Source organism: Populus nigra, chromosome 16 (genome assembly GCF_951802175.1).
Source record: "Populus nigra chromosome 16, ddPopNigr1.1, whole genome shotgun sequence".
NCBI classification, from domain to species: domain Eukaryota; kingdom Viridiplantae; phylum Streptophyta; class Magnoliopsida; order Malpighiales; family Salicaceae; genus Populus; species Populus nigra.
In genome coordinates, this window is record NC_084867.1 from 12,703,426 (window position 1) to 12,721,784 (window position 18,359).

General features: G+C 34.9%; 2 protein-coding genes across 3 annotated transcripts in view; one reads left to right on the forward strand and one right to left on the reverse strand.

Annotated features, from left to right (window-relative positions):
- LOC133675315 (uncharacterized) overlaps positions 1 to 18,359 on the reverse strand; it is an 81,782-nt gene that overhangs the window by 14,982 nt on the left and 48,441 nt on the right. The window lies entirely within an intron of this gene.
- On the forward strand, positions 1,948 to 6,902 carry LOC133676272 (uncharacterized). 2 transcript variants are annotated; one of them, XM_062097921.1, is made up of 5 exons: positions 1,948 to 2,151; positions 2,253 to 2,338; positions 5,308 to 5,389; positions 5,479 to 5,573; positions 6,209 to 6,902. In XM_062097921.1, exons 1-5 carry the CDS (start codon positions 2,086 to 2,088, stop codon positions 6,858 to 6,860), a joined length of 981 nt encoding a protein of 326 aa, XP_061953905.1. In that variant the 5' UTR covers positions 1,948 to 2,085; the 3' UTR covers positions 6,861 to 6,902. The 2 variants fall into 2 exon arrangements, with proteins under 2 accessions (XP_061953905.1, XP_061953906.1); XM_062097922.1 differs by having other exon boundaries at positions 5,311 to 5,389.

Sequence of the window (18,359 nt, forward strand, 5' to 3'; positions counted from 1 at the left end):
CCTTTGTTGTCTCATACTTTGCCAACTGTGTACCTATGGAATACTCAATAGAATTGTTGATCCAAGTAATAATCTTTGCATTGTTTGCTTTCCATGTATCTATCAGAACAACATCCCCCTCCTCAATATTGTTGAGTATCACATAAGTTCCACTAACAAATCCCCACATCTTCTTACCCTTAAGGAAATTTCTCATTACATAACTCCAGTACGAATAATTCTTTCCATCCAATGTCACAAGCAAATCATCTCTTTCGGTAGCCATAATTAATAAACAAAAAGAACCAGAATGCAAAAGCAGCGAAAGATAAAATACCAGATAGCAGAAACTGAACAGATATCACAGATACTCAACAAATATCTTCTCGAAATTATACTATCACTCCAAAATACAACACAAATTGCAGAAGAAGAAATACCAAAACAATTGCAGAAATAGAACAGAAATACCAAATTGAAAGTTAAAATACCAGATTTTGCAGAAGCAGATTAATTCTTATTTTATAAAATCAGCTCTGATACCATGTTAAATTAATTTAGATTAACATAAAAGAAAAACGAACATAAAAGAGGAGGCTGGAATTCTCATTTAATCTATTTATTCTCAAGTACTGGTTTTAACCTAAATACAAAGTGATTATATATAGGCTAAACTGAAAATATTATTCTACCCTTAATAAAAAAAACAAGATAAATATATATTTCTTAACAGTATTGATTGTTATATATTTTATAAATAATAATAATAATAATAATAGGATGGGTGTGTTCACGAGCTCCACGATGCGATACATTTTTATGTATGTATGTAAAATAGATTAAGAGGTTTCCATGGAATATCACGAAGCAACTAATGTGGTCTTATGTGTTTTGGGTTCAGAATTTAGATTTGTATTACTTTATATCGGTTGTCGATTTGTATATATAACAATTCATACCACTTCATAATAAAAATATGGTACGGTGGTGACTGAAATATTATTAACTAAGTCAAAAGGCATTGTTACCTAAGTCAAGCTATTGGTATTTTTCATTTCTTTGAACATGCGCGTTGTTGGAAGGACATGCAAGATATGTGTCGTGTAATAAGTGAACGAAAGTTGTTGTTCTTGTTCCCCTGACGATGCTTTCACATGCCTATTATTCTTTAATTAATAAATAATATAAAAAGTTGTCACCATCCCAGAAAAAGTGAGTAAAAACAATCTAAAATGCTAAAGTGGCCGTTTGATATTCCAAAAGTAATCTACAGATGCATCATTGCCCAAAACACATAAGACCACATTAGTTGCTTCGTGATATTCCATAGAAACCTCTCAATCTATTTTACATACATACATAAAAATGTATCGCGCGCATCGTGGAGCTCGTGAACACACCCATCCTACTACTACTATTATTATTATTATTATTATTATTATTATTATTATTATTTAAAGATTAGAACTTAGATGGGGTGGTATGAAAACTTTTTTTTTTAAATGCATAATTTAAAATGTGGATGCTCGTCAAAACATTAATATTGAAAACAAGTTTAGATTTGATAAATGAAATGTCAAAGAACCATTTTAACCCAATAGTTTAAACTGTTAGGTGAGATCCCAAGATATGATTTATTTTATTCTCTAACATACCCTCTCAAGTGAAAGTCAGCTCTTTGTACTTAAAACTTGCATGGGTCTGCACTACCTTGTGCTTGATTTTTATCAAATAAATATAGGTGGTGAGATTTGAACCAATGACCACTTGGTCATTAAAACTCTTATGCTATGTCAAAGAACTATCTCAACTCGATAACTTAAGCTATTAAATAAGATACTAAAATATAATTTATATTATTCTCTAAAATAAAAGTTTATCAGAAAAGATTTTTATCATAGAAAACACTCGAAGTAGATGATTTTTTGTCAGGAAGGAGGGAGATTTTAAAACAGTGAGGTGAATTTATGGACCATATATGGATTGGGTTTATAATATTAGATCGTGGAAATATATACCCACAAACAACATAGCTCCCATCATTGTTTGAACTTTGTACCACCTAGCTAGTTCCTTGAAAACTCTTTCCTTAGCATCCAGATCATCATGAGTTTTCGTTCCAAGAGTTCTAGACAAGGGGATTCCAAAGGCTCTAAAGAACCGCCTTCTAAGGTCAGAATACTATTTCTTCTACGGTATCAATTCGTAATGATCAGGGGAGCAAATGAAATGTTTAAATGATATGTCAATTTGGATTTTTTTTTCTTGTTTAGCATGTTTCAAAGGGTGCTGAAGGTACAGGATCATCGTTTCCCGACTTCTCCAAGATGAAAAATCTCTTCGGGAGAGGGTCTAAAGGGTGAGAATATGCGCCTTCCTTTATGAACAAATGATTTAATTTATATTTATTTCTTTATTTTCTCGGTGACCTCAAGATGTAGTTCAAATAGTTAAACTCTCTCTTTGCATATAAATCTTATTTTGATATATAACTGAAAATAAAATATTAATTCTCGTCAAATCATTTCATAAAAGTTTCTTTCTGTCAACTTTTAGGACTAAAGGATTGAAACCATAGGGAATGAAAATGGACTCATTTCAAATCTCATAGGGTAAATTGAAACTTAACCCGTTTTTTAGTTTCAAATTCAAAATAAAACATTGCAAAAAAGGCTAAACCTCAAGATATTGGCCTGCTTTATCAAAGAACAGCACTAATTCGTACCTTAACTTTATGCTTCATCAAAAGGATCAGTGTTTTCCAGCTTCTCCTCTAAGATAGAAAGTCCCTTACAGAAGATTTTTAGAGGGTAAGAATATGCTTTTATCTTTTTTATTAGCAGTTTCAACACCGTTTATTAATCAGTTTATTTCACATGGAAAGTGGCATGAGGTCCATTATTCTTTTCTATGTCGAAAGGTCAGCCAGCCATATGAAAAAAATATGTTATCTTTTTAGGCAATATAGTGTTTTTCTCATTAGGGGCAGCTGAACAGTCTTAAAATTAAATATTCTTGATCTTGGAAAACAACATTACTTCCTTGAGTTGAGTGGTGTTGGTCAAATCATTCTCTAAAAATTGAAGGTGGGATTTATTTATTTATTGTTAAAAACTTCTTCAATTTGTTCCATACTTTTTTGGTGAATCAAGATCGTAAACAAGAACAAAATCTTTGTGAATTGAGGTGTGAAGAGCTACCAATTAATGCCTTGCCACATCTTGTATTCTTCTTCTTCATTATGAATTTTAGCCAATGATTTACTTGACATCTAACGATTGAAATAACAATATTTTTATTTGTCTTCATTAAAAAAACTTTCGATATTTTATATCCTTTAAAATCTGTTTGCTTAACAAGTATATCTCCAAAATTTTCTCGCTTTTATTTTTATTCTCCATATTCTTTCATTATTCTTTTTTTTTTCAACTTGGAGAGGTGCTTCACAAAGTTCACTAATTTTGTCTGGACTCTATCAATTTGTATGACTTATCCGCTTACCGTTGATGTTCATCCATCTGAACTTCTGGTAAGATCATTATCTTAATAACTAAAGTTTAAGTCATATTTTTCAATCAGGCTAACAATGATGCAATATTAGAGTAAAACACATTTTATAATTTGGTTGAATTTCCTTGAAAACCTAATTATTCTTGATTAACCAAATACTCCAAGCAACACCCAAAAAGAAAAGATTCCATGATTTCCTTTGAAATTTGCCTTTAGCCATTGTATGCCATTTAAAAAGTAGCTCATCGAAAATCTCCGGGACGCACCAAAAGATACCCCACCAAGAGAAGAATTTTGACCAATAATTCCCAGCAAACTTGCACTGAAGTAACAAATAGTCTAAAGTCTCCAGATCATCCGCACAAAAAAGAACAACAAGATTGATCAAATGGAAGTTACCATCTGCTAAAAGAACGAAACATGATCTGTTCTGCACAGCTAACCATAAAAATGTCTGAATCTTTGGGGGATCTGCAGAATCCCAAATGTTTGATGTAAAGGAGCCATCAACTAGTGTACTGTAAGATTTAACTAAAAATCTCCCATCACTTCCAATATTCTAGATTTTAGCATTTGGTTTCCATTGAAACAATTGAATCTCGTTTAAGAGGCCTTTCAGGGAAGAAACTTGATCGAGCTCAAAAGCCCTTCACTCTCTTTGCCAACCTAACTGCCAAGTCCAAAATCCATTATACCATGAACTCAGGTTCAAAATTGTCACTAGCTTCCCAGGAGACAATTTGTATAGTCTCAGTTGTCTATCTTTCAGCAATGAATCTCCGAACAACATATCTTTTTAAAAGTGAACATACTCGTCATTTTGGACTACAAATCTAGTTTTATTTCTTAAAAATTTTGCACTAATTCAAATGGATTTATTGTTTTCATTATTCGCTGCCAAATACATGGTAGTTTCTTGCTGAAAAAAGGAGCATTCTCAAAACTTGGGAGATACATTTTGTGGATTAAATCTCTCCCTTTACCTTAATAAAAATTAAACATCTCACGTTTTCTCTTACTAATTGATCCCTATACTTTTGACCTGAACTTAATAAAGAAAAATTGTATCTATAACTGGCCTTAAAGTGTAGTGAAGTCTTGAATATGAACTTCTCTGTGAGAACATATTCATGGTTCATAGTAATTGAATGTTTCGTAATTAACAGGGCATTGTTTAACATAAATAAATAAGAAAAACTCACATGATTCTAGCATTAGTTTAACTCTTCTCTCTTTACAATTTGTGATTAAGGATAATGTTATTCCCATTCCACAACTTGTTAGTCTCACTCTATGTTCTTTTGAACTGACAAGAATATTCTTCCATAACAACTGAAATAATATGGTATTATTTTACATATTGTAAAACAAACACACAATTGACTTATAAAACCTCTTCCTACAACAAATATAATAATCTAAAAGTAGTTGTCATCTGCGATATTCACTGCACTATAACTTAGAGATTTCAAATCATATCTAAATAATTTATGGGTCTCATAAAATCACATGGATTGAATTTTATCACAAGAACATCTTTTTTATTCACAATTCTTTTATATAATTTAAACATAAATTTATATTGAAATATATTATATTCAGTATAGTGTAGTTATATCACGAGAAATTAAACAATATAAGTTAATTATGCAATTTGTTTTAGACACGCAGAGTATTTATATTAAAATAAACATAGAACCTATGAGATCAATGATCCCACACGTTTTTAAACTTTAATTTACTTTTCAATAGTTGTGTATTAAATTCAGAACTGCTTTCGTTATTTGATATTAAGAATATTTCGACAAATATTAACAGCAGTAAGGCAAGTAGCGACTCTCAACAACCATCTCCAAATAATGAAAATCCAGAGACGGCTACAGAACCAGCCCTCTCACAGGTGAGAATACTTATGAATGGTAATTAATCATCAGTTCGCGATGATCATGATGATAATTTGGAAATTCCATTGTTCGACATGTTTTATAGGACGCTGATGGTAAAACCACGTTTAAACCAAACAATCTTAGCATCTTTTCGGAGGAAGAAAGTAAAGCTTGGACAATTTCTGAAATTTCTGAAAGGTGAGGATAATATGCCTATTTTCATGTTGAAGTGTTGTGTTACAAACTTTGGTGTGGTTCATCATCTGCTTCTGCTGTTGTGTTACAAGTATTTTGTTAATAGAAGTAAAATTAGAAATATTAAATGAGACAGAGAAAGCTATGGATTTGAGTTTAACACACGCATAAAACCCTAAGGCTAGACAAAAATACAGCTAAAGTTGTAAAAGTCTATAGTTTATTCAACAAAAGTCCCTAAAATCTGAAAAGATTGGTTTAAATACCTCAAATAACTAGGAAACAACCAATCAGGAAAAATAATATAGCTAAAATCCAAAATTAAGAAGGAGAAGTATACAATATGGAGTGAAACTTTGAGGGCCTTTGGAATGAGATTTGGCGAAGTTTTAGTTATAGTTTCTTCCTGTTGTTTCCTTTCATTTTTGGTCGAGACCATAAAAAAAAGTTTTTTGATATATTTCATTACTTGTCAGGATTGGATTTTAGGAGTATATTAAACTAGTTACCATCATGATGGAACTGTGTCACTACCTTTTGTGCATCTGCTGATTCTGAATAGTGGTGCTGTAGTTTTTGTAGAGACTATTTTGTTTATGTCAATATGATTCTATTAATTTGCTCTTTGCAAGCTCTAGGGAAGTTACTGCAGAGATGCTAGAGGGGTGTTGGCTTGATGTAACTGGTTCAAAGACTGCTACCAAAGGGAAGGCGTATGAAATTAGCTTCATATTATCCATGAATAAAGAGAATTCCTTTGGCTGGGATGATCCTGTTTATGTGATGGCAAGGATAGGAGAGGAGGGAGAGTATACGCGCGTAAAAATAGATCTATCAAAGTTAGGCCCGGAAAAAAAGGAATTGCCGGAGGAGAAGTGTCGGGTTGAGTTTAGAAGTGATGAAAACGCTGAAAATAATGAGAAAACACTCTATTTTGGCTTGTATGAGGTGTGGACTAACAACTGGAAGTGTGGTCTACGGATCCATGAGGCCATTGTTCGGGAATTAACTGCTGAGGATTCTGCTTCTACATCTAATACCCGTTCGGACGACTCCAAAGTGCAAGAAGTAACAGCTGACAAGTCTACTTCAGCATCTGAAAACCCTCCGGACATGTCCATAATTAAGCAAGTACCAGCTCATCCCGACGAGCTCGTAGCTCAGAAAATAACAGTTCACGATTCGGCCTCTACATCTACTAATCATGTTGATGATTTAGCTGCCGCATCTCGTGAGGAAAATCTACAGGATGAGATCTTTGACACGAAGGAATCTCTAGAAGATAAGTGATAAACAGAATCTCTGTTGAATTGATGCCTCAGAAGCTGCTGATATGGAAGCTGATAAGAGTTTTAGATTTAATAAAACACTTGTTGATTTGAAATTGTCAAAATCTATTAGGATTGACATAAATCTTTATTTTGCATGATCTTCTTAGATTCTGTTATGTAACAACAGCAGATTGAGTTGCTTGTTACTTGCATTTTTGTTTTTTCTTGTTGCTTAAATAAGATCTCTAATGATCAATAAACGTGTGAAGTTTTAGAATAAGTGTGTTAATTGCTAGCCTCTACATTTTATACTGTCAAAATCTAACAAATTGCTATCAGAGCCTATTCCTTTCTTGAGAGATCTATAAGGTTGAGAGAGCTTAAACACTTACCTTAAACACTTATCATCTTTTCTAAAAAACCCAACCAACGCAAAATGAGTTCAGAAGCCTCTGTGAATGTGATGGCACCACCAGTATTTGATAGAATAAATTATCAAGTATGGGCTGTTCGAATGGAAGCTTACCTTGATGCTAATGATCAGTAGGAAGCCATTGAAAATACATATGAGGTTCCTCCTTTGCATGACAATTCAGCTATAGCTCAAATGAAAAATCACAAGAAGAGTGGGCAAAGGAAATCAAGGGAGAAAGCTAGCTTATTTACAGCTATTTCATCTTCAATCTTCACCAGAATTATGACACTAAAAACATCAAATGAAATTTGGAACTTCCTGAAGGATTATGAAGGAAATGAACGAGTGAAAGGCATGCAAGTTCTAAATCTAATTAGAGAATTAGAGATGCAAAGAATGAAGGAATAAAAAACCATCAAGGATTACTCTGACAGACTTCTTGACATTGTAAACAAAGTAAGGATTCTTGGTACTAATTTCTCTGATTCTAGAATTGTTCAAAAAATTCTTGTCATAATTCCTGAAAAAATTGAAGCTACAATATTGTTGTTACTCATTTTTGGACCCCACGTGCTGAAGATTGTGTGTACCCCTTTTGAACCAAGTGTAGGAGTGTAGCTCATGTTTGCTGGAAAATTGACAAAAGCGGAGGAGAAAGAAATATTTTTTCGAACCCTGTTTGAGCTATCTACTCTTTTTATCCTCCTCCTTTGTTGCTAAAAGCATCAGGTTTCTTAGGTTGATAAGAAGTCTTCATATAAATCCCTCAAAATTTGCATTTAAAAAAAAACTAATTTTGCTGTTGTCGTAATTTTTTGTTCTAACTTAGGCTCTGATTCTGACTTGGTTTCGTACGATATCTAACCATCCTAACTATATTATGTCACTCATGACAAGTTGAAAAATTGACCTACACCTTTATTGGTTCCTAGGGGTCACTATTCTTAGGGCAGACTCTCAGTCAGATTTGGATGCTCGGCATTATGAGATCAAGAAAACCTTTTTGACCAACTAGATTCCTACCACATTCTGTTATCTAAAACGATTTTATTTCACTTCAAATCCTTCATCAAAGTTGTAGTCTGAGACACGTAGATGAATTTGGGCTTTTGAATTGCTTGATTTCGATATCAGAAGCTCAATATATTCCTATTTGAAATCTAGTGTGAAAGCATGGAATCCTACCACGAGAAGGTTTCCAGCCGAGTTTGGTTGCAATTATGTTTTTCAAAACAAATTTATCTCATTTTTTATCCTTCATGAAAGTGGTAGCTCTACAAGTGGAGATGAATTTGGGACTTTTGAATCACTTGATTTTGATATTAAAAGCTCATAATATTCCTGTTTGAATATCTAACGAGAAGGATCCTAACCTGAGTTTTGCACTAAAGACTCTATTTCCATCACAAATTTTATTGGTTTGTTCTTAGGTCATACTCTCAGTTATATTGGGATGCTCGGCGTTGTCAGTTTCTAAATCAGTTCAGGAGATCCTTTTTGACCAACCAGATTACTGCCAGATTCTGTTCTCTAAAACGATTTTATCTCACTTTGAATCCACCATCAAAGTTGTAGTCCTAGACACGTAGATGAATTTGAGCTTTTGAATCACTTGATTTCGATATCAGAAGCACAAGATATTCTCATTTGAATATCTAATGTGAAAGTAGAGAATCCTGCCACAAGAAGGGTTTAGCCCAAGTTCGCAGGCTTGATTCGAAGGATTGTTTTTGGACCAAGAACTGAATTGAAAAGTGCTAAAATGAGGGATTTAATTGAAGAAGGATATTGGAAGCTAGAGAGGGGGCTAGATCATCATAAATGACGAGATTTCTACCACACTGAATAAGAAAAATAAGACTTTGTAGCATGCACCCTTACCCATCTGATTTCTTTCCTTTTTCTTTGCAATTTTCTGCTGGTTTCCATGTTTCTTTTGCTGGATTGGAGAGCTGCAGACCATGTTTTTATTGCCTCATTTCAAAGGAAGCAACTGGTGCCTCATGGTCTCAGCTATGGAAGGAAAGAAAGGAGCCGCACCATCCTTTAAAATACTGGAAAGAAATCACTGATGATCATAGAATCAGAATCAAAATATTTTTGTTTCCTATTTCTGCTCACCCGAGATTACACCCTAGAGTTAATGTAATATTTGTTTCCTAAATAGAGTTGCATGTTAGGCTATATAAACCTCTTCTGTTGGGAGACAAAGGGAGGAAGAAAAGGAAAGAGAAGGTAGAAGAAAAATACATGTCTTTTCCTAAAAAATGATAAGTCACAGTGAATGATGATGGGGGGAAAAGCTCTCTTTCAAAAAACCCAGCCACTGTTCCAAACAAACATAATTTCTTCTCACAAACACAGAAAACAACCTAATCATCCATATAAGCCATATTACCCCCAGCCTTAGCTACCATCCATCACCTAAAGCACTCAGACTTTAACAAACTACCGTGGTTTTCACCTACAATGTTACTATGAAAACTTCCCAAGTTGGGTCGATTACCATAAGCTCAAAGACCGTTTCAGAAAACAGGGCAAAGTTATTAAGTTCTTTGTTTCTTGGAAAACAAATCAAGCAGGAAAGCATTTTGGCTTTGTCATCATCCTCTCGAATTTGTCAGACAAAACTCTACTAGAATATTTAAATGACATATGGTTTGATTCCTACAAACTGAGAGTTAATGTAGCTAAGCACAGAAGAAAAGATGAAGTGATGAAACAGAAAACAGTGGGAATAGGGAAACAAATATCCAAGCTCAACAACAAAGCCAAGGCCCCCATCCGTGTAAGAGACAACCGAAGCTATCTTGAGGTAGTAAGATCAGGGAGTCAAGCATCTGATAATGCCACACCACGTCCTCATAACTTCATCTCTTTGAACACTACATATGAGGAAATTCTATGGTTAAGAAATAGTCTTGTAGGCAAGATATCTCAAGGAGTAGATTATGCACAAATCAGACATGGATTAATTCAGCTAGGCATCTGCTTCTCTGTTGTCCATTTCTTGGGGGGTTCCCAGGTAATCATAAGCTTTGATGGTGAGAAATCTATGCAACAAGCCATGCAGAAAGGTATGGAATGCTGGAAGCTCTACTTTGATGAAGTTCGCCCGTGGACGAAAGAAGATGTGACAGAGACTTGTCTAGCATGGATCTCCATCTCTCATTTGCCTATCTTTGGCTGGTAGGGGTGAGCAAAAAAACTGATAACCCGAGAAAACTGGAAAAAAAATAACCGAAAAAACCGAACAAAAAAAAACTGAATTAACCAATTAAAAAATCACAAAAAAATTCCGGTTCGGTTTGGTTTCGGTTTCGGTTTCTAAAGCCTGAAACAGATTGAACCGAACCGGTTCAACCAACCAGCACTTAAAATAAAAAACAAGTATAAATACAATGTTTTCTAACCCTAGACTAACATTCACCCGTCACCCCCCCTCTCCTCTTCTCTGCATCTCTCCCTTTACTCTCACTTTCTCCCCTCCCTTGCCCCCCCTTCTCTTCTCTGCATCTCTCTCCCTTTACTCTCTGCTCTACTTTGATTTTCCTCTCTTTCCTTATGGATTTGGTTCCTTTGGGTTTTCTTAGGATCTTAGTTCTCCTGTCGAGTCTGTGGTTGGCTCTACTAAGACAGAGAGCAATGAAGAAGATTACTTGGCTGGGTTAACTCGCCAAATGGCTCACTCCACCCTTAAAGATGATTTCAAGAGAAACGACCTCCCTTGTGGCACCAAAAAGACTAAGGTATTGCTTCCTTTATGTTTCTTTTTAAAGTAGGACAACTTAATGGTTTTTGTGATTATGTTTTTTGGGGCTAATGTTCAGGTCTTGGGTTTTTTGCCTGATTTGCAGGGTTGAGTCTAGATCGCCTCAATCAACGCTATGTGCAGTTGGACGCAGGTGAGGTTGTAGACAAGGGTCTAGCCGTGGAAGCCCGAATGGGTCTTCACCTCTAGTAACTTGGGATCTGCTATACGAGGCTGTAGGAGAAGTAGAGAGGACTATTGGGTTTGAACCGGTTTGGAAGGGAAAAAAACCGAACTTAACTGAACCGAAATTAATCGGTTTGAACCGGTTTTCGGTTCGGTTCGGTTCAAAAAATTAAAAATAAAATTCGGTTTGGTTGTTTATTTTGGTTCAAAACTGAACCGAACCGGAAATGCTCAGCCCTACTAGCTGGACTCTAAGATGTATCTCAAACCTCCTTATGAACCATGGACATGTGATAGGTTTTGACAAGACCAGCCTAAAAATCTCTGAACTTCACAGCATGAAAATCCTTATAAGTACTCACTTGCTGGAGATCCACGACTCTATAGATCTCATGCTAAACTCCAAGTTAGTACACATATAGCTGGATGAGATTGACCCTTTAAGATATTTAAAGGCAAAAGGAATTTCATACTCTATGGTAGAATTTCAAACCACATTACTTCAGGGAGAAGATGCTAACAGTGACTCAGATGATGAAGTGTACATTGATCATATTAATTATCTTGTCTAAGTAACACCATACTTATAAATATCATCAGGCATTCATCTTGCTAGCTTATGTTAACAACAAATCAAGTTCCTATCATAATAACGATGTCGGCCGGAAACTATGAAGGATCAAGCATTTGATGTACCAAGTGTTATAGAACACAAATCTAGATTAACCATTTAACAAGCAAGGTATTAAGAATTAGTAAGATAAAAAGATAAGACATGCTAATAACAAACTTTCTTGGATATAAACATTAAAGTCCATGTTGAGTTTATATTATACCTATTCTAACACCATTAGTAAAACCTTTTCACCTTGACATAATTAACTTAGCTAAACATAATGAAGAAGAAAAACATAAATAAACAACATAAGAACATAAACATGATATAAGTTAACTAAGTATAAGAAAGGAAACGAAAAGGCATAAACAAGAGATTAATATAACATGAAAGAAAACTTGAACATTACAAAGATATAAAGAGAGAAAGCAAGAACATGATTTTGATCTGAAAAATAATATGACTAAATACATGGCAAATGCCTCCTTTTATAGGCTAAGATTCATAACTATTGATTGGTAGGCAACCACTGATTTGGTGGCTGGTTTTTGACATTGTTGGCTGCTGGTTCTTGATATTGTTGGCAGATTGTTGATATTGTTGGCTGGCCAAAACGTCATTGCTAACATCAGAATTTGAGCCCTTTGTTCCATGAAAGATTTGGGCAATTGTCTCAGCTTTCCAGCTGTCGTACCCTCGCGAGCGGAGCGCGGCGTCGCGGCGATCCTCGATTGATTTCAGGGTCTTTTGTTTTTTAGTGAATAAAGGAGTCGCCACCTAGTATTTGGTCACTAGGAACCCTAACTGGTCTTTCAGAGATTCTAAGGCAAGGGACTGGTTGCGTAAAGGGAAGATATTAGCACCCCTAGTACGCCTTACCTAAGGTAAGCTGCTTGATGTTTGGTTTGTCTTATAATTGCTATGGTGTTGGTGTTTTCTAATTCCATCCGTTTTTTTAAGGTTTGATTCTAACTAAATTTATTAAAATAGAAATCCAAGGAGATTCCATGTGCTTTAAAAGCTCATTTTTCCCTTGGTATTTCAAGAGTTTGCGACTCGTAAATCACAATGAGGGACAAAAATTTAGAAATCTAGGGCGCTTTAAAAGCCTATTTTTGCCTTAGTGTTTTATACTCCCATGGCTCGTAAACCATGGAGTAAAAAATTGAAATGTCCTCGATTCTAATCGAGGCTTCTTTCAAGGATGTGTGATGACTTATTATTCCTAGAAAATTATTTTGGATATTTAACCACTTAGGGTTTCTTTATCCAAACATTAACAGCGAATAATAACAAGTTATTCCCAATAATATTTTGGATATTCATCCCTTTAGGATTTCTTTATCCAAACATTAACGGTGAATAATAGATGAATTCCCCCAAAATAAGATTTTTGTATTTTTTGGAATATTGGCCAATACCCTTTGGAGTTTTACAAACACGTTGTAAAATCTAGAAATGCAAGAAAATAAATTTTTGTTGTGTTTAAGAAATCCATGTGAAAACACATTTTTGAAACTTCAAATGTTTCTTTTTATATATATATAAAAAAAAGCGTTCAAAACATGTTAGAGTATTGGCCGTATGCAACACACAAGAAAACATTTTTTGTTTTTCAGACATATATATATTTGCAACATTTCATGGAAAAACCAGGTATTTTAATACCAGATTTATATTTCCACAATATAAAAAATTAACAAAACCAGAAAATAAATACAAGAGAAAAACAACGATATTACTCGTTTTTTTTGGGCTGGGTCCAGCTCGGCCCATGTGGCTGGGTTGAACCCAGCAAGCCTAACCGGGTCACTGGCCCAAACTAGTGACCCGGCTGGGCACTGTTGCAGCTTGCATGCGTGAATTACTCACGCATGCACTGCATAGTGCGAAGGTAATTAATTTACCTGCGCATAGTGCCAAATTCTTTACTTAAAAAAACTGAAAGAGAAGAGAGACGGCTTACCTGGTGAGGCAGCGGCTAGAGGAGAAGTGAAGGGAGGCGGTCGGGCGCTGCTCACGAAGGACGACCCTCCTCGCTGTTCCCGGTGGAGACAGGTTTGCTGGCTGAAAGCTGTGGGCAATTGTTTCAGCTTTCCAGCAAAAAAAACCAGAGCTCGTTTGAACTTTTAGAACTCAAGATATGAGCTGAAAACCGAACAGTGTTTGAGCTGCAGGACAGGTTCCGACTTCTCCGTTGTTGCTAAGATTTGAACTTGAAAACGACATGTCTTATCTTTCCATCCATATAAAGTGGACCTAAATCCGAGTTCTACAACTTCAGTTATGATCAAATAACCGAATGGTGTTCTAGTTTGGAATTGAACCAGCATCTCTTCTCTTAGCCTAGTCCTCCTTTTGTCTCTTCACTTTCAATAGTTAATCACATCAATCAATCCTTTGAATTGTGAGATATACCTGCATTCAAAACAAGTGTTTACCATAAATTAAAGATATATTATATTATTAGACTTGTTATTATAAAACATGCTTTAGTTAGGGAGTTTAACGATACTTTAGTGCAATATGATGATATAAAGCCTTAATGAGAATGCACTTTTAAGTACTAATCACATCCCCCAACCAGCTTATTACTAGTCCCTAGTAATCAAAGCGTTAAAATATAAAAACAATTTTCAAGTTCCACAAAGCAAGGCATTCATCATTTAACTTCCATTAATCTATCCAAATAAACAAACTCTCATTAAATTTATATATCTGCTTCATACTTCTTAAACAAGATATTAATAAACCTTCTTTTTGTGCTCAGTAAATCAAAACATAGCTATGGAGCTTTTCATAGAAGAAAACAAAATTTTGTTCCAATGTTTAAGGTTAACTTCCTTGGGTTGGGAATTTTTTTTTTGAAAGCATGAATTTATAACACAATGTATCTTGAACCCATGTAATGAACTTTCAGCTAATGACTCCCAGACCAGTTGGTCTTAGGGCATCAGGTGTTGAGACACCCCAACGAGCTTAGTAACTCGGGTTGCAGATACTGATACATAGATAGTGCAATGTTTGATTCCCTTAAGCTTTTCTCCCTAACCCATGTAACAAGCATTGGGCCAATAGCTCCCAAGTCAGTTGATTTTAGGGTACTAGGTGTTAAAACACCCCTTCGGGCTTAATTGCTTAAGTCAAAGAGCCTACGAAACCAAACTTATCTACTTTTTTATTTATTCAATTTGTTATTATTATTATTATTTTGTTTTTTTTGGCATATTATATACTATCCACTTCCCTTAGTTGTTACCTTTAACAAAAGAACATGAATAATGTAATAATCCAATATGCAACCCACAATCATATGTTAAAGTGTGTATGTGAGAATGAAGCTTTAAAAATACTTGTTAAATGAGTATATGAGCAGAATTAAGTGATAATAATGTGAGAGTTTGTAAATCTAAATATTTCAAGAAGTATTATGATAGACCTTGTTAAGAATGTTTACTAAGATGCGTCTCAAGAGTCACTAAAGTTCCTCCTTTTCTCTGCCATCCTAGTAACAACAAGTTTGCAAATGGTTGTAACAATAGAAAACACAGTTAGTTAAATTTTTTTTTATCAACTACTACCCTCTCCCCCCAACCAAAACGAGACATTGTCCTCAATGTTCTAAGGTTGAAAGATAGAGTATAGAAGACATCACCTGGAACAGCGACTACTAACAAACCTGAAACACACTTAAACAAATATAAGAAAGAACAAAACACAAATATTATGCTATTAATAAAACCAAAAGACACAAGTTTTCACAAACTAAGGCTCAAATCCAATCTAAGCTTTTTACGATGTTTCGTGATTGACCAATTGAGTCGACTCATAAAGGAATCAACTACAGGGATGAAAGATTGAAGTTCATCAATCAATTGTTCAGTAGTAGCAGCAGAGATGAGGATTTGTCGCGCTGAAAATGTTAGAAATTGTTGTTCCACAACATGATCAAGGAAAGACAGTAAAGTATTATAAAAACCATTAACATTGAGCAAACTTATAGGTTTCTGGTGAATGTTCAGTTGAGCCCAAGATGAAATATGAAATATCTCTTCTAAAGTTCCCAAACCACCTGGTAAAGCAATGAAGGCGTCAGCATGGTTAAACATTACAGACAGTCGTTCAAACATTGTGGAGACCTGTAGTTCCTCTCCAACTTTTTTTCCAATGATGTCCCCTTTGGCTAAAGCTTTGGGGATGACCCCTAAAACTTGACAGCCTCCTAAAAATGTAGTTATTGACACACGCCCCATTAACCCAAGGCTGCCTCCCCCATACACTAAATGAATCTTTCTCTCAGCTAGTACCTGACCAAGATGATTTGCTGATTCTAAAAACTCTTTTTCTTTCCGAGGACTGGATCCACAAAAAACACAATATTTTTTATTTTAGGAATAGAGGAACCTGCCATTTCTACACACTTCTATATCTGTTAAATGAATGGGTCGAGTAGAAATGATGGGAAGGAAGAGAAGATTTTATAGATGAGAAATTAAAAATGCAATCATGCCACCTATATGTAGGCTAGCTGGAGTCTCACTCACTCTCTCTCTCTCTCTCTCTTGTAAAACATGTGTATGTATAAGCAGTTATGATTGTGGCTCACATCTTCCCTTGGTTTTACGTCCAAGAACAACTTAAACGCTCTCTGTGGGTCGGGGATAAGCTTCCCATCCAGTTTTCTTAAAAACTAGCAAACAGGGTCTTTTTTTTAGTCAGATTCCCAAGACTAAGTCGATCTTGTTCTTTATGAAAATAGGGTCATAAATCATGAATTGCACGATGCACATCTCCACTATGATGAGACTTCAGAGTCAATAGAAGATTATCTAAAGACTCTCTATGCTTTGAAATAAATCCCACCTTTTGACAATTTTCACAGGTTTTGCAGAATTTATATGAGTCTTTGAACATGGTGGGCCAATAAAATCCACTTTGTAAGATTTTTGCAGTTGTCTTTTTTGACGAGAAATGATCTCCACATGCCTCAGAATGACAAAGTTTAATGACACTACTTACCTCATTGTCGGGAATGCATCTTTGAAATATTTGATCAGGATAATATTTGAATAAGTAAGGGTCATCCCAATAAAAGTTATGGACGTCGCTCAAAAACTTTATTTTGTCTTGAGTATCCAAATGAGTTAGCAAATCTTCTGTTACAAGAAAATTGATATGATTAGCAAACCAAGGCATTGGACTATGAGAAAGTAAGGATTCGTCAGGAAAGTAATCATCGATTGGTGTGATGTCGGATGTCAAATTTGTTGTCACTCATGACAAAAGATCCGCATCAACATTTTCAGTGCCTTTTTCATCCGTGATTTCTTTCTGGGAATAAATCATTTGCAAATCTTCAGATTCATCCAACTCAATTTTACTCAAAATAGATTCAAGTTGATCATAAACTAATTCTTCAATAAAATCTACTTCCTGTAAATCATTATCATCTCCAGGTTGCTTGCAAATGTTAAAAATATTCATCTCCAATGTCATGTTTCCAAATGATAGCTTCATTAGTCCATTCCTACAATTAATCAAAGCATTAGAAGTTGCAAGAAACGGACATCCTAAAATAACAGGAATTGAATTGCATGCTTCAATAGGTTGTGAATCCAAGACAATAAAATCCATAGGAAAGATGAATTTATTAAGTTGTACTAACACATCTTCAACTATTCCTCTAGGTACTTTTATAAATCTATCAGCAAGTGAAAGAGTTACAGAAGTAGGTTTTAACTCACCTAGATTGAGATTTTGAAAAATCGAATATGAAAGTAAATTCACACTAGCTCCAAGATCAAGTAAAGCTCTATCAATTTTATGTTCTCCAATAAAGCAAGAAATTGTAGGACAACTAGGGTCTTTATATTTCAAAGCATTATTGTTCTGAAGAATGGTACTTACTTGTTCGGCTAAAAAGGCTTTCTTTTTCACATTCAGTTTTCTCTTCACAGTGCACAGATCTTTCAAAAATTTAGCATAAGACGGTACCTGTTTAATAGCATCTAACAAAGGTATATTGATCCTTACCTGTTTCAAAGTTTCAAAGATTTCAGAATTGTGATTGACTTTCCTTTGTTTGGTCATGACATGAGAAAATGGAAGTGCTAGTAGGGAATCAGTCTCTTCCTTACAGTGTTCAGGTCCAACCCTTTCCTTACCCTCAGAGACTAACTCATCTTCTTTCTCACAAGGTTCAAGAACGGGTTTTTCAATAACCTTACCACTGCGGAGAGTAGTGACTGATTTGACTTGATCCATATGTTGGCTTCCGAAACCACTTGCACTTGAATTGGATTGCCCTTTGGGATTTTGCTAGGGTTGAGATGGAAACTTACCTTTCTCTTGAAAACTAAGAGCAGATGTGAACTTTGCAAGAGTATCTTTTAGATCTGCCATTGTTTAAGCATTTTGAATGTTGATTGTCTCTTGCTTTTCAATGAATGCATGTAGTGTTTCCTCAAGATTTCTTCTAGGAGGGGGAACATAAGGAGGTGCATATCCATGAGAATTTTGAAAATTATGTTGTGCTTGAAATGATGGTTGT

What these genes read in the sequence shown, in the direction of transcription:
- LOC133676272 (XM_062097921.1), top strand. Translation starts at nt 2,086, where the DNA reads ATGAGTTTTCGTTCCAAGAGTTCTAGACAAGGGGATTCCAAAGGCTCT. An exon ending in CTAAAGAACCGCCTTCTAAG is followed by an intron (nt 2,152 to 2,252) that starts GTCAGAATACTA and finishes TTTCTTGTTTAG; the next exon opens with CATGTTTCAAAGGGTGCTGA. An exon ending in TTCGGGAGAGGGTCTAAAGG is followed by an intron (nt 2,339 to 5,307) that starts GTGAGAATATGC and finishes AAATATTAACAG; the next exon opens with CAGTAAGGCAAGTAGCGACT.